This window comes from Nannobrachium achirus (genome assembly GCF_963921795.1).
Source record: "Nannobrachium achirus genome assembly, chromosome: 9".
Taxonomy (NCBI): Eukaryota; Metazoa; Chordata; class Actinopteri; order Myctophiformes; family Myctophidae; genus Nannobrachium; species Nannobrachium achirus.
Genome location: NC_137818.1, coordinates 1,494,587 through 1,514,246, shown reverse-complemented (window position 1 = coordinate 1,514,246; position 19,660 = coordinate 1,494,587). Strand labels below are relative to the sequence as shown.

Sequence of the window (19,660 nt, the reverse complement as noted above, 5' to 3'; positions counted from 1 at the left end):
CTTTTTTAGGCCTGATTTAAGCTCTAGTGCAGCCTACCGGAGTGCTGTGTCAGCTGTGCGTGGCTGCCTGCAGCTTCAACGTCAACGTGGATAATGTAATGACGCTGATCTATCCTTTCACCAGTAAATCCAAAAATAGTGTGAATCCCTCCACAGCCTTACTAAAGGGTTTCTCTCAAGCCCTGCCATGTCGTGCGCGATTAATTCATGTAAACAAGACGAGCACAAATAAGTTCTCCTAATGTCGCCACCCGGTGTTACACCAAATTTCATAACCTGTCGTAAACTGTAGAGCAACCACCACAGACTGCAACACATTTCTGGTCGGTCGCCCTTTTCCGTGTAAAAATGCGGGCCATGCATGCATGCATGCCTCCTCAGGCTCCTCTGACAGAGAGAGAAGAGCTCATTCATTCAGGAAACAGCGCAAATGTGTCAGATGGATTATTATTCCTTTGTGGCAACAGAAAGAACAGGGACTTATAGGTCTTAAATGTAAATTATTAACGCTGTTATTTTTTCTGAAAATGTAACTGGTAACGACGCAAAAGTAACTTGTAGCGCCGTTAGTTATAACGCTGCTACACCCAACACTGGTGATTCTCATTTAACTATAATCAGCAGTCGTGAGTTTCAATCCCTTGTGTAAGTTGTAATGTAATGTAATGTAAATCTAATTTAACTCTAATTGTGTAAGTTGTGTTTATCATTAAGATGTTAGTCTGTTAAAATACCATGATTTGAGCGCCTCAGTGGCTCCTGAGTTCATGTGTAACTCAGTAACACTTGAATTAATCATTTAGATTGTGGTTGTCATTACATTCTCTGTGATCAGTAGCATGTGGCTGATACTTACAGTATGTGTATCAAACATAGTTTTATTTATGAAAGCATTGGGATTGTGACCATATGATTATGGCCATGCATGCACTTGGACATTTCTCCTTTCAATATGACATCATTTTTTATTTTAAATCTCACCTCTTAACACAACTACTGCATCTTAATCTGAAGGTTTGCTTGGTGCCTCGGTGCCACGTCGTTTCCTCCATAGGCCGCCGCTATTATTTTGAAGGGCCGGAAGGGGGTTGTTTTTGTTTTTTTGGATTATCACTTGACGGCAACGATTACGTCATCTAGTCACATGACAGTGTGAGCCCAGAAGAGAACAAGGCTGCGCCCAGCTTTTGTGTACAGTATGGAGAGTGGAGACCATCCTTTGTATAAGAATGTCCCTTTTGGAGAAAATGAAGTCTCTTTATGGGCCGGCCTCTCAATGGATTTACTATGGAGGACGTTAACTTCGCGTGCACGCCCGACGTGCGTTGTAAACAAATCGCGGACATTACCGATGCGGGCGGGACCGGAGCGACGTACAGTAAGTAATAATATCTTTACTGTATATACAGTAAGATTGACAGTCCTCGCCGTCAACGGCGCCATGGTATTAACCCTTTCACTGACGGTGAGCGTCGTCAAGGGCAGCAGAACAGTTAAAGGAGTAGTTCACCCCCAAAATGACATTTTTTCTATTGATTAGTCACGCCATGGAGAGTAGAGTTCAATAATATTTTTTGGATTTTGTCACATTCCTAAGACAAAAATGTGATAACAATAAATTTACCCCCATTGATTCCGGATGGTGACCCGTTTCGAAACGGGTCACCATCCGGAATCAATGGGGGGTAAATTTACTCGAATCAAATTTTTGTCTTAGGAATGTGACTAAAACCAAAAAAATATTATTGAACTCTACTCTCCATGGCGTGACTAATCAATAGAAAAAAAGTCATTTTGGGGGTGAACTACTCCTTTAAAACTCAATAGCATTGTGTCTTGCGCTGAATCTAAAGGGAATGACAGCCGCCACGCTGATGGGTTTGATTAAATTAACGCCCAAAACACGCCCATGACTAATTCTGGGACTTTTACGCATAACGTCTTTGTGTATCGTGCACACATTACCGCACTCATAATAGTAAAATGGCAAATGGTCACGCCTCCACCTCAATCTTCATAAGAGCTGTTGTTATTAAGAGCTTTTTAATAGGGCCCAAACTCTTCTTTTAGACACCATGATAGGTGTTTTTATGAATTAGGCTATGGTTCAATTGTTTAATGATGATTACATAATGAAATAATCCATCTATACCGTTTTTGATTAATTAATATGTTCTTAATGCAGAAAGTCATAGATGGAATAATCACTAAGAAAATAATCAATAGTTTTTGCCTAGTTTCTTGTAGCAGTTCAACACCAAAACAACCACAGTTTACTTATTATAGTTTCTGCTCTTTTTACTACTTTTAAGTCACCTTTTGACCTGGGCGTGGCAAATAATACCATGCTTAAGTTAATTCCACTAAAAGACAAATCATCAACGTCCACCATCTCTTACTGTATATGTGTCGTGTGGGGATGTGTTCCTCGAACTTGACCCTGAAGTTCTTCTCTCCTCCTCTGTGACCTTCTCTCCCATCATCCACCAGCAGGAAGCCATCATGGTTCTTCTCCAGACAACAGGAGGCACTGGTTTTGTTCTCAACAGAGTAGTGAACATTTCTACCCTGAGATGGAAGAACACAGGAATTACATCTACTAATGTATTTATGTAATAGTAGACATTACTAGTTGTACTGTTGTTATCCAGGTGCTTCTGAGTCTAAGATGTGTGTGTGTGTGTGTGTGTGTGTGTGTGTGTGTGTGTGTGTGTGTGTGTGTGTGTGTGTGTGTGTGTGTGTGTGTGTGTGTGTGTGTGTGTGTGTGTGTGTGTGTGTTGGGGGGGCTGAATTGACTCAGTATGGATCCAAGACAGGAAGTCGTGGTCCATATTTATTACTCAACTAGATTATAATTCAAATTGTCAAAAAACAATGAGTAACATTCAGTACAGTATGGTACTGTATGTGATGTAAATATAGTAGAGTTACTGTAGCAATAAGGATCATTTTATGAAGATGATTAATACGATGGAGGAAAACACTATGTGTAAACAGTGTTAATGTGTGTTAATACCTGGTTGACCAACAGGTGTTTGTTGTGCACATTGACACCCCAGGGAGAGATTCCATACACAGGGACCATGGTGTAGTCCCTGTTGACTTCCCTCACCGCCTCTCCTACACATCTCCCTACGCCTTCATCAAAGCCTTCTGTCAGGATCCAGCTTCTTCCTGTGTGTGTGTGTGTGTGTGTGTGTGTGTGTGTGTGTGTGTGTGTGTGTGTGTGTGTGTGTGTGTGTGTGTGTGTGTGTGTGTGTGTGTGTGTGTGTGTGTGTGTGTGTTTGCGTGCGTGCGTGCGTGCGTGCGTGCGTGCGTGCGTGCGTGCGTGCGTGCACGTGTGAGAGAGGGGGGGGGGGGGGGGGACGGACGGACAGACAGACAGTTGTTCAGTAACAGTGTTAAATAGCTCTATATTGTGACAGTAATCATTGCTATAGAGCAGGGGTCTTCAACAGAGGGTCCGGGACCCCTAGGGGTCCTTAGAGTTACTACAGGGGGTCCTCCAAATCTTTGTGTAATAAAAACTTTTTTCTCCTTTTTTATATAAACCACTTGAACCTCTATAGTATCCATATTCTGAGAACTTTAGCCAAAAATAGCAGATCGACAAGCTCACAACGCCTCGCGCTGCGAAGCGTTGTGAGCTTGTAGATCGGCTATTTTCTGCAAAAAGCTTTGGTGTAGAGGGGTAAAAGAGCTGACAAAGTACAGAGTGAAAGGTCAAGTTTATTAAGTATTGACGGTTCAAGTGGTCAAATATCTGAAAACACAAATTGACATGAATCCAAAATACACTGATGATCGTGCTGTCAAAACGATGAAACTCTATGAACAGGTTTTGGGGGTCCCTGCTTCATCTCTCTCTCTCGACTAAGGGGTCCCTGCTTCATCTCTCTCTCGACTAAGGGGTCCTTGGCCTGAAAACGTTGAAGACCCCTGCTATAGAGTATGAGTCTCTAATGTATAGTGGTGGAAAAAAAAGTGTGTATATAAAAATTTAAATGTACTTGAGTAAAAGTACAAAGTATTGGCATCAAAATGTACTTAAGCATCAAAAGTACAAGTACAAATGTTTGAAAATAGCAGATCTCTAACAAGCTCACTCAACGCGCCCCTGGCGACGCGTTGCGAGCTTGTAGATCGGCAATTTTCAAACAGCCTAAAGTAGGGCTAAATATAAAAATAGGCTAAAGTGGTTTGGTATTTATGATTTATAACATTATAATTTATAGAGAGCCAACGCACACAACCGTATAGCCTACAACAGTAAGCTATCATAATAATGTTAAAATGTATAATAATCGTTTGAAAATAGCAGATCTACAAGCTCACAACATGTCTACAAGCTTACAACGAGCTGTATGTATATCAGCTATTTTCACTCAGCCAACGTTTAAATAGGACTGAAGTGGTGTGGTGTTATCATAAGAATATAAATCTACAAAGTGACAGTAATAAAGTTTTAAAAACGTGTAGTAAAAGTACAATATTTGCCTTTGAGATGTCGTGGAGTAGAAGTAAAAGTGTAGAAAATCACACTATTATGCTTGAACTGGCACCATACTGTACATAGAATATACTATGAGGTTGAATATACTAATCTGTTGCATATAGAATTATACTGTGAAGTTGTTTTACACATAGTTTACCACAAAACAGTGGTGTTGGTGTACTGTACATACTATATACCACACTGGAAAAAAGTCAATTTCATGTTGGTCTTTTTATTCTCTCTTTGCTATTTCTTTTGCACTCTCTTCATTTTCCTTAAATCTTTCTATGTTATTTTATTCTGCTGTTGTTATGATCCATGCTGCTGCATGTCTGAAGGAAGCCAAACCAAAACTAGTTTTACTCTCATGTACACAAGATGTAACAATAAAACTTAAACAATGTAACAATAAAGTGAACCTTGAACCTTGGAAGTGATGAAACAAAGAGGTTCAGGATAGAGAATCCTTTTATCAGATAACATTTTATAGTGTTCACATTTTTTTCTGCTCACTGCTTAGTGTTATCACTTTAATTTTGACTTGTTCCACGCGCACGCGCACAGCACACGCACACGCACACGCACACGCACACGCACACCGCACACACACACACACACACACACACACACACACACACACACACCTAGTTTAGCCAAGGCTTTGACCAGTCCCCTCTCTGATGACCTCCTGGACCCAGGGTTTGACCTCTGCACTTCCTCCCTCCACAGACACCACCAAGTAGGGTGGGATCCCATCCAAACTCCACCCACCATCATCATCAATCCTCCTAGTCATCAGGTCGTAAGACATGGGAGGGTTCAGTGTCTGATGACAGACGCAGGAACTATAGGTGATCAAAGAGACAAATCAGAAGATGACAGTGATGGACATGATCAACCTGAATACACTCTCAACTGTCATATCAAGAGGGCGGGGCTTATATTACACACTCATTGTGTGTGTGTGTGTGTGTGTGTGTGTGTGTGTGTGTGTGTGTGTGTGTGTGTGTGCGTGCGACACAGTGTGGAATAATTTAAGCTTGTCATGTTTTAATTTTTTCATCTGGGGGTGTGAGGGGGGTGAGGGGGGTGGGTCCTTGGAACAAATATGTATCATTTGGGGGTCCTTGATAAAAAATCAATGACAGATGCTTTCCCAGATGAAGGGTGTAAGAACGTAGGCTGTCCAGAGTCTGAATGGGTTAAAGCAACAACAACCTCCTCTAGACTGAATCATGTTAAACAGATGATGGAAGACAGAGAATCATGAACCACAGAGAACATTGATCACATTGTCAGTCACACACTTACATGTCTGGGTAATACCCTTCTCTCTCCCTCAAACCTCAACAGTCCATAAGCATCAGTGGGCTGTTCAGAGGAGTGCAGCTCAGTGGTCCACTCAGTGTCCTCAGCTGTCTTGATGTCTGGTGGATGTTTGTCTCTGGGACGTCCACACTGACACCGTCCATCCCTGATGACACAACAGGACAACACATCAATACACTGCTTCTCAAAGTGGGGTCTGGGGACCCCCAGGGGTCCTCGAGGGGGAACCTCTGATGTGGGTCTATAGCTCTACGTGTTTCCAGATGGGGGTCTATAGCTCTACGTGTTTCCAGATGGGGGTCTATAGCTCTATGTGTTTTCAGATGGGGGTCTATAGGGGGTCTATAGCTCTAAATGTTTTCAGATGGGGGTCTATAGCTCTAAATGTTTTCAGATGGGGGTCTATAGGGGGTCTATAGCTCTAAATGTTTTCAGATGGGGGTATATAGGGGGTCTATAGCTCTAAATGTTTCCAGATGGGGGTCTATAGCTCTAAATGTTTTCAGATGGGGGTCTATAGCTCTAAATGTTTTCAGATGGGGGTCTATAGCTCTACATGTTTCCAGATGGGGGTCTATAGGGGGTCTATAGCTCTAAATGTGTTCAGAGGGGGGTCTATAGCTCTAAATGTGTTCAGATGGGGGTCTATAGCTCTACATGTTTTCAGATGGGGGTCTATAGCTCTACATGTTTTCAGATGGGGGTCTATAGGGGGTCTATAGCTCTAAATGTGTTCAGATGGGGGTCTATAGCTCTAAATGTGTTCAGATGGGGGTCTATAGGGGGTCTATAGCTCTAAATGTGTTCAGAGGGGGGTCTATAGCTCTAAATGTGTTCAGATGGGGGTCTATAGCTCTAAATGTGTTCAGATGGGGGTCTATAGGGGGTCTATAGCTCTAAATGTTTTCAGATGGGGGTCTATAGGGGGTCTATAGCTCTAAATGTTTCCAGATGGGGGTCTATAGGGGGTCTATAGCTCTACATGTTTTCAGATGGGGGTCTATAGGGGGTCTATAGCTCTACATGTTTCCAGATGGGGGTCTATAGCTCTACATGTTTTCAGATGGGGGTCTATAGGGGGTCTATAGCTCTAAATGTTTTCAGATGGGGGTCTATAGCTCTACATGTTTTCAGATGGGGGTCTATAGCTCTACATGTTTTCAGATGGGGGTCTATAGGGGGTCTATTAGCTCTACATGTTTTCAGATGGGGGTCTATAGGGGGTCTATAGCTCTACATGTTTTCAGATGGGGGTCTATAGGGGGTCTATAGCTCTACATGTTTTCAGATGGGGGTCTATAGGGGGTCTATAGCTCTACATGTTTTCAGATGGGGGTCTATAGGGGGTCTATAGCTCTACATGTTTTCAGATGGGGGTCTATAGGGGGTCTATAGCTCTACATGTTTTCAGATGGGGGTCTATAGGGGGTCTATAGCTCTAAATATGTTCTGATGGGGTCCTCAGACACATAAATATCAATATTTATGTTTGCCCGTCCGTCCTTGTGTGTGTGTGTGTGTGTGTGTGTGTGTGTGTGTGCGTGCGTGCGTGCGTGCGTGCGTGCGTGCGTGCATGTGTGTGTGTGCGTGATTATAGCTCTAGAACACAAACTTCTTAATTGTTTTACATTTTCAGAAACTCGTCCGTTTCAGCAGCATCAAATCACCGTTATGACCGATCAGGACCATGAAATGGAGCCAGGATGGCCATGTTCTATAATATTCTCCATCCTGAGCTTCACTATGTTGTTATGGACCATTTTCTCCTAGATTTACTATTCTGTAAATATCGTGACATAACTCGGACGGCGCTGAGTCGGCTCATGCGACCTTTGTGGCGACTCACTCTGCGGTGTCTCACGGGGATCAAGGTCGCCTGAGACGGCGCACCTCCGTAATTTATGGGTAAAAATGAAGTTTTCTGCGGTGGCAGAAAAAGGAGGCGCGGGCAGGATGCCAACCAAGGTGGAGCAGGGATTGATAGTCCTATGATTGACAGCTGCTGAGATGGAGCCTCTGAAAACAACAACTGATAACAGAATGGTTGATAAGAACATAATCTATGCAGAGGATGGCCAATGACAGAGGATGGTCAAACTCAAATGCACTGGGGGCCAAAAAAGTCGAGGGCCGGACTTTGTTTATTTAAACGCGGGCTTGCGGTCACAGGCCCTCGATACGCGCCAATGCATTAGCAGTGCATTGTGGGACTTGTAGTATTATGGTGGTGCGTAACAGAGTGACTCACTGCCTCAGCCTGATGGCATCAAACGTCTAATATCTCCCCCAGTCCATAGGGATATCCCTTTGGTCTGATGGGTGAGATGTTGGACTTTCATGCGGGAGACCTTGGTTCGAATCCTGGGCATTGCATGTGCAATATACCAGTGGCCAGTGGGCCAGTTCTAATAGTATTTAAATATCATCCCGCGGGCCGAAGATAATTCAATCACGGGCCTGATTTGGCCCCCGGGCCTTGAGTTTGACATATGTGCCTTAATGGCTCCATGTAGTCCATGTCACTGTGCAGTAAATTATATCCATGTCACTGTGCTGAGCTTGTAGGTAAATTATATCCACGTCGGTTCCAAAGTCGGAGGATTTTCTGATTGTAGCAACTCACTCATCATTTGCAATGAATTGATGAACGCTGTCATTTTGTGACATGTGTCAGTGATATGAGAAGCCAAGCCACACAGTAACTGTTAAGATGGCGGCTTGGCTCGCTGTGCCCTTCATTGTATTACTGTGATATTATTATTATTAAAGCTCCATCTTTATGTTGGTCTCATTACTTGCACCCTTCGTAGTTCATAAGTCCTTTGATTTTTGTACAAAGCTTCAAGGAAGGGTGCAGCACCCATAGGTGCTTCAAGGCTGCAGCACTGAGCCGTAATGAGGAACACTCTGTCAGATGTACTTTATAATTACAGTTACAGTAACGTCACCCTTTCACTGTGACAACCTGTCCACTGGGGACAGGTTGGGGAGAGCGCCCCTAGTGGCCAGTAGCTCCCATACACATGTACAGGCTGTGTCTTCACCTGGCAGGTCATAAGATTCACACTGACAACCAGTAAGACTCCCTAAACGGGAGATAAGCGACCGTCAGGTTGCAGCATAATTTTAGGGCAAAATGTGTGTCCAAAAATTAGTTTGAAAAAAATCGGCCAGATGGTTGCGCAATATGGGAAAGATCCATGTTGATGACATGAGTGTAGACATACTGTGTACCGATTTGCGTGATTTTAGGCCAAAATCTGTAGGAGCAGTGTCCAAAAATGTGTTTAAAAAAATCGGCCTGATAGTGGCACTATATGGGATAGGTCCATGTTGAAGACATGAGTGTAGACCAAGTGTGTACCGATTTGCGTGATTTTAGGCCAAAATTTGAAGGAGCAGTGTCCAAAAATGTATTTTGCAAGAATCGACCTCATGGTCGCGCTAGAAGAGGGCCATGTGAGAATTGGGTTGTGGCTTTGGCAGGCAAGGAGTGTGTGTGCAAATTTTGGCATGGATAGGGGTAACGGTGGCGGAGATATGAGTAGGGCAAAAGTGTGACGTGTGACGTGACAGACAGACAGACTGACGGACGGGCGGAGGGACAGCCGGTGGAGGTTTTGATAGTAACTGCAACCTGACGGTCGCAACAAGTAAGTGCAGAGGACAATGTTATCACAGTGCTACAAATCTCTCTGGGAGAACAGATCTACAAGCCCACAACACATGCAAGATGTCAAGGATGCTGTGGTCGTAAAAGGCGATTGCAAACGCAAAGTGCAGTTCTATGGAAATGATTTTGATGAAGTCAGGCTGACATTTGTATTGACATGGAAAGGGATTGTTTAACAATGAAAGGTGAAGAGGGACAGAACTACAGCAGAGCTGTCTTCACAGAGTGCAGTGATGATTTTATTTTTACCTTTTTTCCCTCAATGGTATAAAGGTGATGCACTCTCTTTTCTTGAAGTCTTTTGGTTTCCATATCTGAAAACATATTAGACATGTTATTATGTCTATACCATTTAGGATATCTGCAATGTCCAATACATGTAGACAGTGTTGGAATAAGCACACACACATACACACACACACACACACACACACACACACACACACACACACACACACACACACACACACACACACACACACACACACACACACACACACATTAGGAGGGCAGTATACCCCACCAGAACCATGGACGGTGTTTTCATTGAATCTATCATGATTAAATGGAGTTTGAAGTTACAATGGGTTTGTATAGAGAGGGGGCGTGTCTCATAAAAAGGAATACCAGTAAGACTCCCTAATCGGGAGATAAGCGACCGTCAGGTCACATGGCCTCATGGTGGCGCTAGAAGAGGGCCATGTGAGAAATGAGGGGTGGGGTCTCCGCGCCGCCGAGGCGGACGAATAGGTACCGGCCCCGGCTCTCCCGGTCGCTCCTAGCCGGAGTTACGGCATTTTATGTGAGCTGCAGTGTAGGGGGTCCTCCACTGGGGGCGCCACCACTTTTGCATCGGTTCTGGAGCACCAGGAGTCGGTGGTCCCCGGGAATTCCCCGTGAGCAGCCCCGTTGGGGTGGTCATTTGGTCATTTTTGCACATTTGGTCATTTTTTACATCTGGGGGTCCCCCAGGGACCTGGGGGTCCCTGTAGCTCCGGGGGTCCTTGGAGGTTGTAGTTTGGCAGGTAAGGAGTGTGTGTGCAAAGGGAATTCCCCGTGAGCAGCCCCGTTGGGGTGGTCATTTGGTAATTTTTGCACATTTGGCCATGTTTTACATCTGGGGGTCCCCCAGGGACCTGGGGGTCCCTGGAGCTCCGGGGGTCCTTGGAGGTTGTAGTTTGGCAGGCAAGGAGTGTGTGTGCAAAATTTTGCATGGATCGGGGCAACGGTTGTGGAGATATGAGCAGGGCAAGAGTGTGACGTGTGAGCAGAGTGTGACGTGTGAGGTGTGACAGACAGACTGACGGACTGACGGACTGACTGACGGACTGACAGTTTGTGCAGGTTTTGATAGTAAGTGCGACCTGACGGTCGCAATCAAATATCTAAAAACTGAATCAAGCAACTTGATCAAGCAAAAACAGTTTGGAGTGAAACTCAAAAGCCAGAGTAGACGTTAACATTAAGATGAGCCTAGCGTGTTGTAAAGTGCAGATATCCCTGTAAAGATCTTCATAAAGAACATGTTTTATTTGTGTGTTGGTTCTTGGTTAAAGTTCTTCATACAGTTTAATATTAAAGTTATTATTAAATAATTCACCTTCTGTTCAGATGTGGATGTGTTGGTTCTTGGTTAAAGTTCTTCATACAGTTTAATATTAAAGTTATTATTAAATAATTCACCTTCTGTTCAGATGTGGATGTGTTGGTTCTTGGTTAAAGTTCTTCATACAGTTTAATATTAAAGTTATTATTAAATAATTCACCTTCTGTTCAGATGTGGATGTGTTGGTTCTTGGTTAAAGTTCTTCATACAGTTTAATATTAAAGTTATTATTAAATAATTCACCTTCTGTTCAGATGTGGATGTGTTGGTTCTTGGTTAAAGTTCTTCATACAGTTTAATATTAAAGTTATTATTAAATAATTCACCTTCTGTTCAGATGTGGATGTGTTGGTTCTTGGTTAAAGTTCTTCATACAGTTTAATATTAAAGTTATTATTAAATAATTCACCTTCTGTTCAGATGTGGATGTGTTGGTTCTTGGTTAAAGTTCTTCATACAGTTTAATATTAAAGTTATTATTAAATAATTCACCTTCTGTTCAGATGTGGATGTGTTGGTTCTTGGTTAAAGTTCTTCATACAGTTTAATATTAAAGTTATTATTAAATAATTCACCTTCTGTTCAGATGTGGATGTGTTGGTTCTTGGTTAAAGTTCTTCATACAGTTTAATATTAAAGTTATTATTAAATAATTCACCTTCTGTTCAGATGTGGATGTGTTGGTTCTTGGTTAAAGTTCTTCATACAGTTTAATATTAAAGTTATTATTAAATAATTCACCTTCTGTTCAGATGTGGATGTGTTGGTTCTTGGTTAAAGTTCTTCATACAGTTTAATATTAAAGTTATTATTAAATAATTCACCTTCTGTTCAGATGTGGATGTGTTGGTTCTTGGTTAAAGTTCTTCATACAGTTTAATATTAAAGTTATAATTAAATAATTCACCTTCTGTTCAGATGTGGATGCGTCGTTGTCGTCGTCCTCTTCTTCTTCTTCTTCCTCCTCCTGTTAAAATCCAGATATGATACCAGTAAGACTCCCTAATCGGGAGATAAGCGGTCGCTGCGTGATTTTAGGCCAAAATGTGTAGGAGAAGTGTCCAAAAATGTGTTTGTAAAAAGCGGCCTGATGGTGGCGCTATATGGGACTGATCCATGTTGATGAGATGAGTGTAGACATACTGTGTACCGATTTGCGTGATTTTAGGGCAAAATCTGTAGGAGCAGTGTCCAAAAATGTGTTTGAAAAAATCGGCCTGATGGTGGCGCTATATGGGACAGATCCATTTTGATGACATGAGTGTAGACATACTGTGTTGCGATTTGCGTGATTTTAGGGCAAAATCTGTAAGAGCAGTGTCCAAAAATGTGTTTTTAAAAATCGGCCTGAAGGTGGCGCTAAATGGGACAGATCCATGTTGATGACATCAGTGTAGAGCAAGTGTGTAGCGATTTGCGTGATTTTAGGGCAAAATTTGTAGGAGCAGTGTCCAAAAATGTGTTTGAAGAAATCGGCCTGATGGTGGCGCTATATGGGATAGATCCATGTTGATGACATGAGTGTAGACATAGTGTGTAGCAATTTGTATGATTTTAGGGGCAAATCTGTAGGAGTAGTGTCCAAAAATGTGTTTTAAAAAATCGGCCTGAAGGTGGCTAAATGGGACATATTCATGTTGATGAGATGAGTGTAGATATACTGTGTACCGATTTGCGTGATTTTAGGGCAAAAATTGTATGAGCAGTGTCCAAAAATGTGTTTTGCAAGAATCGGCCTCATGGTGGCGCTAGAGGAGGGCCATGTGAGAATTAGTGGTGTAGTTTGGCAGGCAAGGAGTGTGTGTGCAAAATTTGGCATGGATCGGGGCAACGGTTGCGGAGATATGAGCAGGGCAAGAGTGTGACGTGTGACGTGTGACGTGTGACAGACGGACGGACAGACAGACAGACAGACAGACAGCCGGTGGAGGTTTTGATAGTAAGTGCGACCTGACGGCCGCAATTATTTACTATATGTTTTAAGCAGTTTGTGTGTGTGTGTGTGTGTGTGTGTGTGTGCGTGTGTGTGTGTGTGTGTGTGTGTGCGTGCCTCCGTGCGTGTGTGTGGTGGGGGGTAGCAATGTGTGTCTGTCATTGTGCTGTCTGTCTGTCTGTCTCTCACTCACACACACACACACACACACACACACACACACACACACACACACACACACACACACACACACACTAGGAGGGCAGTATGAGTCACCAGAACCAAAGTTCAATGGATGGAGTTTTTAAGTTACATTGGGTGTGTATAGGAAGGGGGCGTGTCTGAAATTAAATAGTGAATCCAGCAACTGGAGTGTGCGCTTGCTGAATCCCACTGCTCTCTGTTCCACTGTTCCACTTGTTCCACTGTGGCTGGGAGGGGGCCCTGGTTGCAGAGGCGTCCCATTGGCCCGTTCCATTTGGATGGGAGGGCTCTTTTCCACTGAACTGCTTGGCCCTGCAGCGTCCGATTGGCCCAGAAGCGTTCCAACTGTCCCACTTTCGCCCTGCAGCGTCTGATTGGCTCTCATATGCCCAGCACAGCAGGGCTGCAGTGGCAGGCAGAGCCATGTCAGACAGACAGAGTGTGCACACTGCACAGTTTGAATGGGAACTATACAGGAGGATTATAATCGTGGTAAATTGCAGAGTGCATTAAGGAATATAACTTTTACATATTTTATCTGCTGAGGGTTAGATAAAGACTGGAGAAAACTGACGTTTTGGTGCTTTTTTCATGGAGTTCTCTCATCTTCTGTATTTTGTGCAGTACTCAGAGGATTAACACATTGGTAAGTGCTTCTAAATCAACAAAGTTAACATTTTTCATTAGCCAAGGCTTAGTTAGGAAATCGAAATGAGTTTGGAGTGCATGTGTTGCTTATTTTTCTTTTTTTAAATTTAATTATGGCCCAAGTGACAGGGCAACCAAAGAGAGGAGAATATAAAATCATATAATATTGGCCAGTGCCCTAAACACATCAAAGTTTACTGTCTTTATCAGCCAGGTATTAGATGAAGCCCTGACAATTATAAATAACGCATTTGGTGCAGATTCCATTTAGCTATCATAAAGTTTGTCTGTTAGCCTCCGTTAGCATGTTTGGCTAGCGTCTATGTATATGTACCTTAAATGGAATCATACAGGCTTCTGGATAGCCATTTACATCCCAAAAATGCCTCGGTTAGAGAGTCATTGATGTTGTAAATAAATGGGACAGTAGGTGACACGTTTAATGTCCATTTGGAGTGGGGATAAGTGAGGTTGTATGATGTATCAGAAACTAGCCTCTAGGTTCAGCTTGCTGCTTAGCTCTGGTCCATAGCGTTAGTGGAGTTCTCCCTAACGCTATGTTCCTCTACATCCGTATTCCTTGGCAAAACCGGAAAACCCCGCCGTCTGGTCCGAAAATAACAAAAACTGTTTCGCCCCTCATCAAACCAAAGGTATCAGTGGACAGTTGAAAGCTTACTCTACTTAGTGGACGCGGGCTGAGCCCCCCACCACACGATTAAAATACATTTCTAGGGCAAAATGAAAAATATTCCACCGGATGGAGACTCCATTTCTTCTCGTTTTTCACTATTTGTCGTCGCCATCAAGGTGCCAACTCACTACTGCGGCGCAGGTCAGAGGACCGAATTACACAGAGCATTAGTCTCACTGGGTGTTATTCAACTCTGTGACGTTGGAAGCGCTGTTTCGTAAAAACCAGGACGAGCGTCTCCATCCGGTGGAATATTTTTCATTTTGCCCTAGTAATGTATTTTAATCGTGTGGTGGGGGGCTCAGACCTCTTCCACTAAGTAGAGTAAGCTTTCAACTGTCCACTGATACCTTTGGTTTGATGAGGGGCGAAACAGTTTTTGTTATTTTTGGACCAGACGGCTGGGTTTTCCGGTTTTGCCAAGGAATACGAAAGTAGAGGAACATAGCGTTAGGGAGAACTCCACTAACGCTATGGACCAGAGCTACTTGCTGCTCAGAGTCAGATGCAAAAGGGCATAACATGTTTTAATTTCCATCTATCTCTGCCCATGCAAGATGTGTATTGTTTTGAAAATAGCAGATCTACAAGCTCACAACATTGTGAAAATGGCAGATGGACAAGCTCACACTGTTTTGAGCTTGTAGATCAGCTATTTTCAAATGGCTGTTATTGTTGTGTTCATTATTTGTATGTGAGGGACCGTACCTATGTTCCCCAGGTTCTATGTCCCTCACTTACTTAAACCCCCCCCCCCCCCCCCCCCCACACACACACACACACACACACACACACACACACACACACACACACACACACACACACACACACACACACAAATAGGTCAGGGGGGAACTAGGGACATCTGGGCACCATATTTGTGTTATGACTAGACATCTGGACGAGTGGGCACCTGGACATCTGGGCACTAGGTAGGTTAATGTGGGCATTTGGACGAGTGGGCACCTGGAAAAGTAGGCACTTAGGGGTGGAGACATCTGGGCACTATGAGCACCTGGACGAGTAGGCACTTAAATTAGGATTGCCCACATGTTCTTAGTGCCCAGATGTCCCTGCATTTGCGTTGTGAAAATTGAGAATACGCCGATCTCACAGTGACGGCACGTCGTCGTTCGTCGTCGTTCTCCGGCAGTTCTGCTTTACGGCAGCTCGCTTTGCGGTGATAACTGGACTGCTCCGTTTACACAACACAGCAGCAATATTAACAAGCCTACAGCTACTTCTAAAGGTAACGTTTATTCTGCTACTGCTCATTGTTTTGCCATAATGTTCTCTTGTTAATCTTATATGTCCTTTCTTTTTTTTCCATTTTGACATTTGGAAATTGGCTTAGATTGGGAAGAGAAAACATCTAGCATTGGCTGCTAAAAATGGCTTGCGCAGCTGGCCTTGCTGTGTGTTTACACTAGGAATAGAATCTCGATAGATAGCAGGGAGTTTATTTATTGACATGATGACAGTAGACATTTATGAACAAAATCACCACTCATCTGTGGAAATCCATTTCCAATGTACTTTTTCCTCCAGGCACTGTGAAGACACTGTTGTCTGTATGGCAGGGATTTCTTCCTTCTGACCAACCCCCTGACCTGACCAACCACAACTATCGGTATAGCAATGATTTGATTAACCACTACGATTATTTATTATTATAATTGTATTTATATTTTCTAATGTATAATCTCATACCTTGCTGACTCACTGATTGATTACATAATTTGCAGCAGTATGCTCAATACAGTGAAGCTAAAAAGATAACACAACAAAGCCCAGATTACTTTTCTCCATTGTTATCCTATGTTTCAAAGCATCCAGTCAACATGACATTGGTCCAGCTAGTGTGCTCTAGCTAGTGTCTAGAACCAAATGAACCCATTTTACATCTCTGTGAAATAAGAGACAATGAGGAAATAACATGACTATGCATTTCATGTTTACATGCACATTTCAGTTCTGAAAAGGTGTATGATAGAGAAGCTATTTCATGGTTTCATTGTAGACTTGCAACAACTGATTATTTCCTTTCCAGGCACTGGCAGTGCTCTGCATGGCAGGTGTGTCCTCCCTGAGTGAAGACTCATCTCGACCAAGCACAACTATACAGGTAATATGCATTCTTTATGAATCCTCAGTGTATACTGGATATCTATTATGGCTTATCATGTATATTTTAATAACACTGTATACTGACTCCTAATCTCCAATTCGATTGAACATTTTGCTAAAGAGCTCAGAGGACATGTCAAAAAAAGATTTGTCAAATATCTGATAAAATCCCCTTATTATAAACAATTTCATTGCATATCATTATTGTTGCTCTTTCTTTTCAGATCATGGAATTCACCAAGTCCCTGCTCAATCTCCCGCAAATGCGGTTTAGTGACGTAGATCGACTTGTTGGCAAATATTCCAGCACACCAGGTTCCAAACAGGAAAAAGGCTACAAATTCTTCATCGATTCGTCCATTGGGCTTGGTTGACTTTGATATATCCCCGGGATCAAAGTGTTCAGAACACACAAAGGTGCTCCCACGAGCTATTCTAAAGGTTGGCCCCACGTCTCTCTTGATCGCCCACACCCACTGGGCACGTAGTGTTTCATCCACAGGAAAATCATGGAAGCTCAAATGTGGGGTTTTGACTTTGTTGTTGGAACAGCGAGGGACACTGCAGTGGTGTGACATAGCCTACTGCTGTTGAGAGAGAGAAAAAACAACAATAACGATTTATTCCTATGTTGAGTATATATTTAAATTAAAAGGAAATGCAAAAACACACATTAGCTGGAGCACTCATGCAATGGCATTTTGACTGCATGCTGTCTTTAAATGACTTGATGAATTTGAAAAATAGGACCACAATTGAAACATATCCTCTGGGCTCTTTTGCAAAATGTTAATAAAGTATTGAATCAATCTGGAGATTAGGAGTCAGTATGGTGAGTGATTAAACATTGTTAATAAAATATACATGATAAACCATAATCGATATCCAGTATCCACTGAGGGTTAATGTCTCTTATAAGTGGTTAATCAAAGAACACAAACACATACCTGTCCTGTATAGTTGTGCTTGGTCAAGATTGGTCTTGGCACAGTGACAACACCCCTACCACGCAGAGCTTCAGAGTTTCACGAGAGTACAGTTCACTGGTACTGGTACAATGTTAACTAAAAGGATAAATAATGGAAAGAGTAATCAGTTGTAAATAATCACTGGTCTACAATGAAACCGTGATATACAGTAGCTTACTTGTCCATCATTCACTTTATCAGAACTGAAATCTGCATTTAAACATGCCAAATATTTCAAATGGATATTTAAAAACCATGTGAAATATTTGTCATGTTTATGAACACAGGTTTACAAAGGCTTAACACTTTTATCACTGTAGAATCATACCGCTGTACATTTGTAAAATGTCAATCAAGTACTCAATCAATCAGTATTAGAGAAAAATACATGATAAACAATAATTCAATATCTACAGAGGAATTATGTCTCAATTGATATACCTGTATTATAGTTGTGATTGGTCAAGGAGGGTTAGTCTGGGCTGAGGGAGAACAACCCTTCCATACAGTCCTGACAGTGCACTAGAGGGAAGGAGTTATAAATAATCAGTTTTTGCATTTCTACAATGAAAACATTAGCTGAGCATACATTCCCTGGCTACTTCACAAATGGCATCAGGGAATTTAGAATATCATTTCCATGGAGTCACCTCGCCCCTGAATCCCAGTCTAATAGCTATCACATTATCAGAACTGAAATCTATAAGTAAACATGAAAAATATTTCAAGTTGGTACTAGGCTAGCAGTATTTTTCAGAACATTAACAAGAGAACACAATGACAAACAGCTAACAGTAACAGAATAAACTTTACCTGTAGAAACAAGTAGTTGTAGGCTGCGGTGGCTATGGTGTGTAGAGATATGAGGTACACTGTTTATCCCAGGTTTATCCCCGCAACGCGCGCACTGCCGTAAAGCAGAACGACGCGGTGACGTCATGTGAGATCGGAGAATTGGTATTGGGAACATAAGTCCTTTTTTGGTTGGGCAGGGAACATACCTTTTTTGGTGGTGGGTGGGTGGGGAACATAGAACCTTTTTTGGGGGGTAAGTGGGGAACATAGAACCTGGAACATAGGGAGGACCCTGTATAACCCCGAATAGATTGGCTATTTCATATTCACAATCACATAACTAGACAAGGTGTGGCAAGGTATTATCAAAGCACTGGTAGTCAGTACTAACTTGCCGTATATGGGGTGCAACTCCGCACAGTGCTGAAAACGACCTACTGTCACAGATGTCCTGTTGTAATATTTAAATTTACATATTTACGGTTCTCTGCCTGTAGGAAAACTACCCGAGGAAGCCTGGTGACCTGAAGAACCCTACGTATCTGGATGTCCCCGCACGTCTCCGCATCGCCCATCACCATCATCATCATCATCATCATCATCATCATCATAGAGTCTAGGATTATTGGACAATAATATTTTAGGACGACAATTTTATTTATTTTTTTGGGGGCCATTATAACCCCTAAGTCTAAAGCCTTAGTTATAGGCTGCCCACGTATACATCAGACATAACGCTAACCCTGACCCCTACATCTAACCTTTGAATGCCTTATCGTAATCCTAACCCAGGGCTGAATCTATTAATTACTAATTGTAAGCCTAAGGACAATTGCTCAATGTCTATACCAGTGTTTCTCAAACCTTTACATTTCAAGGTTTCCCCTCAACTCGGACAGTGTTAGTTACAGACTCACACACAGTAATACAAGTATGCACACATATACAGTACACATGCAGTGTGTTCTCATTAACCCTAATGGAAAAATTACTGGTCCTTTTTTTGAAGTGTTATTGAAGAAATTACTTTCATCAGTGTTTATTTATGTTTATTTATCGATATAAATAATTTATATCGATAATAAGTTTATTTATCGATATAAATAATTGAATTCAATCAATATACCATATTGTGCCATGCCACCTGCACCCACAAGGCCAGGTCACTGTCTGGTGGAAATGAGGACG

General features: G+C 42.5%; 1 protein-coding gene across 1 annotated transcript in view; it reads right to left on the bottom strand.

Annotated features, from left to right (window-relative positions):
- Window positions 1–13,665, bottom strand: part of LOC308291797 (transient receptor potential cation channel subfamily M member 5-like) — a gene marked incomplete at both ends in the record, with an annotated part of 53,478 nt that extends 39,813 nt beyond the window's left edge. The window contains 5 exons of the mRNA XM_080733930.1: window positions 2,400–2,568; window positions 5,181–5,321; window positions 5,822–5,969; window positions 8,790–8,868; window positions 13,431–13,665. Of these exons, the coding sequence (XP_080590056.1) occupies window positions 2,400–2,568; window positions 5,181–5,321; window positions 5,822–5,969; window positions 8,790–8,868; window positions 13,431–13,665 (772 nt within the window). The remainder of the gene's footprint in view (window positions 1–2,399; window positions 2,569–5,180; window positions 5,322–5,821; window positions 5,970–8,789; window positions 8,869–13,430) is intronic.
- Window positions 13,666–19,660: the final 5,995 nt, after the last annotated feature.